The sequence below is a fragment of the Triticum urartu genome, chromosome 4A, assembly GCF_056163025.1.
Source record: "Triticum urartu cultivar PI428250 chromosome 4A, HENAU_Tu73, whole genome shotgun sequence".
Classification (NCBI taxonomy): Eukaryota; Viridiplantae; Streptophyta; class Magnoliopsida; order Poales; family Poaceae; genus Triticum; species Triticum urartu.
The window spans coordinates 527,667,501-527,671,526 of record NC_141876.1 but is presented as its reverse complement, the minus strand read 5'-3'; the positions used below and the strand labels follow the sequence as shown (position 1 = coordinate 527,671,526).

At 45.2% G+C, this 4,026-nt stretch overlaps 1 protein-coding gene across 1 annotated transcript; it reads left to right on the top strand.

Moving 5' to 3' along the window:
- The first annotated feature begins 2,285 nt into the window (after positions 1 to 2,285).
- LOC147976407 (uncharacterized) lies at positions 2,286 to 3,731 on the top strand. Its single transcript, XM_087520849.1, has 2 exons — positions 2,286 to 2,976; positions 3,172 to 3,731. The coding sequence occupies exons 1-2, from the start codon at positions 2,286 to 2,288 to the stop codon at positions 3,729 to 3,731; spliced, it is 1,251 nt and encodes a 416-aa protein (XP_087376975.1).
- The last annotated feature ends 295 nt before the right edge of the window (positions 3,732 to 4,026 follow it).

The following is a 4,026-nucleotide window of genomic DNA, read 5'->3' as shown; positions in this document are numbered from 1 at the left end:
ATGCAGTGCAAATTTATTACCTGGGTGTGCATTACTAGTCTGCTCATGTGCATCATGTTTGCATTTGTTATATCTTATGTCCAAACTGTCTTGCGAGTACATTCAAAGTACTCACCTGGCTTGTTGATTTGGCCAGATGTTAACGAAGGCGATCTTATGGATGAAGAGCACGATAGTGAGTCCGACGCCTAGAGGAGACCCAGTCAGTCCTGTGCGATCCTGGAGTTGGTCACTTGTATTATATACGCTTCCGCTACCCAAATAAAATCGTCAAGCCTCACTGTGGCGCTTGATGAGCTGTAAGATTTGGAGTCATGTCACCCACTTCACTGTGACATATCCACCACTTTTTATTACGAGTCAGTAGTTATGCCACCATACCCCTTTGTGTCATATCTGCCTTTATGTATAATATCGGTGTGCTTGTAATAAAATTGTTGAGCGGCCTCAGCTCAACCTTGTATAATATTTAGTACTTCTGGATTTCTGTATCAAGGATTTGTGTACCAGTAAGGAGGATTCTTCTATACTGGTCCGATAAAATGGTCAGTTTTTCAATAAATGTTTTATTGGAAACCGGTCCTGACAACCTTGGTATCAGAGCCAGGCTGACTATAGGAAGCCACTAGGTGCGATCGCTAATCGGTTATTAGCGTAATGAGTGCTATTTTAACATTTTGCAATTGTGGCAATTTTCTGTTAGTCATCATAAATTTATGAATTGACTATCTGGAATTTTTGTCTACTCTTGTAGATGGCTGGAAGCGACTGTGAGTCACAGGTGTTCGCCAATGTACCTAAGGGATTTATCAAGCTTCTCGTCTCCATCACCAAGGTCGCGATCGGGCCATCGACTCGTCCGAAGATCACACTCTACCAGCACAAGATCAGCGACAGCGTGTCTATGCACCAGGCCACGGTGCAATTCAAGGGAGGACGTTCTGAGACACGCCGCTTCCGATTTGTGGGAAGGGCCATGCCTACGAAGAGGCATGCCATGCAGATGGCTGCCCGTGAGGCGATAGCTCGTCTCCGAGATGCTCTTCCTTCGATGAAGACTCGTCGCTACCGCTACCTCCCATGCCACGTGCCATACACTTGTCACTATGTGTTCGCTTGCGCTAGGGGGGAGAGAGATGAAGCTATTGAATTGTTGGTTGAGTATCTCAAAGCTCTCGAGGCAGCTTTTGATAACCTCGTGGACGACTTTGTGGCTGCTCGTATGGACTTCGTGGAGGGCTGTTCCGCCAACAGGAGGGAGCTCCTCCGTACAGCAACACCACTGACTTACGTCTCGTCCTCAACATCCTATGCACCTGCCATCTTAGCCACCACTCGCCGCTTGCCTACCACCGAGGAGTTTGACCAAGTCATTGCTCCTACTCCAGTCAGAGCTGCACCACCTGTCGTGCCCGCACCAGCTCCTCAAACCAGTACTTCGCGCCTAGAGCCTATTAGTGAGGAGGAGATTGAGTCTCCAGCATCATTGGGTCTTACCCTCGGCAGGCAGAGGGAAGTTTTTACCATCTCCGACTGAGTGCACCTAGCAACCGTGTGATGTACCAGCTTGTATGATATGTTTATATGTATATAGGTTTGGTGAGAAGTAGTTTGTGTGCGCATCATGTAGGAACTCGGAGAAGTGCACTAGCCTAAATAACATGTCCGGAAGGTGTACTCACATCCCGAGTGATGTATTGTACAATTATGGCTTGTGTGTAAGATATGTACTGAGCAGTCCTTCTCCATGCGCAATCAAGTATTTTTCTTGAAAAAAATTTGAGTTCTTAAAATTCTGCCTTTGCAAAAAATTATTTATTTTTGCCACTCAGTTTTCTCATGAATTCTGTAAAAATACCCCAGAGTGGAAAATGCCTCGTCCCTGGACTCGTTCCATGCCATCTCTGCCGGAGGAAAATTATGGTACCCAGACTAGTAACAATTTCACACAGGGGCAGTCAAGTCAGCAAGGCAGTGAAGCAGCATTTTTTCAAATATGCCGCCTTTATGAGCAAAGCCAGCAGCAGCATCAAGAAATGATGAACCATGTTATCAATATGGGAAACCACCGTGAACCATATCAGTAGCATTCCAAATTGTCTGAACTACAAAAGACACGTCCCCCAATGTTCTCTCACACTGATAAACCTCTTGAGGTCGATGATTGGCTTCGAGACATTGAAAGGAAGTTAATTATTGCACAATGTTCGGACCGTGAGAAGGTACTTTATGCACCTCACTACCTCACTGGAGCAGCTGCATCATGGTGGTAAAATTTCCTACACATGCACCCCAATGAAAATAACATCACCTGGGAAGAATTTAAAGAAGGTTTTCGTGGGGTGCACATTCCTAGAAGCATTATGAAGATCAAGAAAAGGGAGTTTGATGACCTCAAGCAGAGAAGCATGACAGTGACTGAGTACAATAGTCAATTTACTCAATTATCTCGTTATGCCAACGAAGAGCATATGACTGAAAATAAAAAGATGGAAAAATTGCTGGACGGTCTGGCACGAGCACTTAAATGCCAGCTGGTCGTACACACCTTTCCGGATTTCAAGACACTTGTGGACAAAGCTATTACATTGGAAAATGAGCGTCGTAGCTTGGAGGATTTTCGCAAGCGCAAAAGGGACAAAACTACTCATGCTCGCAACAATCAAAACAAGACTGATTTTCAGAAAATTGGAGCGAACAAATCCCCAACCAGTGCTCCATGCCCGAACAAAAACTTTCATGCAAGAGACAAGGATTTTACATATCGCCCAGGTGTTACTTGCTACGCCTGTGGAGAGGAAGGACACTATGCCAAACAGTGCCCAAAGCCAAGAAACTTGGCCCCCAAGCCGAACAACAATGGAAATAATTCAACACCCAAGCGTAACAACTTCAACCCCAATAACAATCATAGGAAGGGTCACTTGAACCATGTGACCAAGGAGGAAGCACGGAATGCCCCAGATATCGTACTCGGTACGTTCCGTGTCAACACAATACCTTCCATGGTTTTGTTTGATTCTGGAGCTTCTCACTCGTTCATTTCAAAGAAATTTGCTTTGCAACATGATTTTTTGATGCTTCCCCTGGAAAAATCCATGACCATCAAGTCCCCCGGGATTAAGCAAATCACTCAGAGTTACTGCCAATGTGTGGTTATTGAGATTGAAGGACTAAACTTTCAGGAAAACCTCATTGTATTGGAAAATAAGGGACTGGATGTTATCCTAGGAATGGACTGGTTAACCACCAACAAAGGATTTATCGACTGCTTCAATCAGACTGTAATTCTTACTCATCATCATGGGAAGACAATAAAAGTTGCAGCTCAAGAAAGGCCAGTATCACGGCAACCAAGGTTGAACAACATGGACATTTCAGAGTTAAGAACAGTTCTAGTGGTGTGTGAGTTCCCTGACGTATTTCCTGAAGAACTACCAGGCATGCCACCAGACCAGGAAATAGAGTTCAGCATTGAACTAGCACCTGGAACCACCCCCATTTACAAGAAGCCCTATAGAATGGCACCCTCCGAGTTGGTAGAATTAAAGAAGCAAATAAAAGAATTGCTGGACAAGGGATTTATACGGGTCAGCTCCTCACCTTGGGGTTCACCAGTATTATTTGCCAAGAAAAAGGATGGGACACTGAGATTATGTATAGACTATCAAGCTCTCAACATGGTCACCATCAAGAACACATATCCGATACAACAACAACAAAGCCTTTAGTCCCAAACAAGTTGGGGTAGGCTAGAGGTGAAACCTATAAGATCTCGCAACCAACTCATGGCTCTGGCACATGGATAGCAAGCTTCCACGCACCCCTGTCCATAGCTAGCTCTTTGGTGATACTCCAATCCTTTAGGTCTCTCTTAACGGACTCCTCCCATGTCAAATTTGGTCTACCCCGCCCTCTCTTGACATTCTCCGCACGCTTTAGCCGTCCACTATGCACCGGAACTTCTGGAGGCCTGCGCTGAATATGCCCAAACCATCTCAGACGATGTTGGACAAGCTTCTCTTC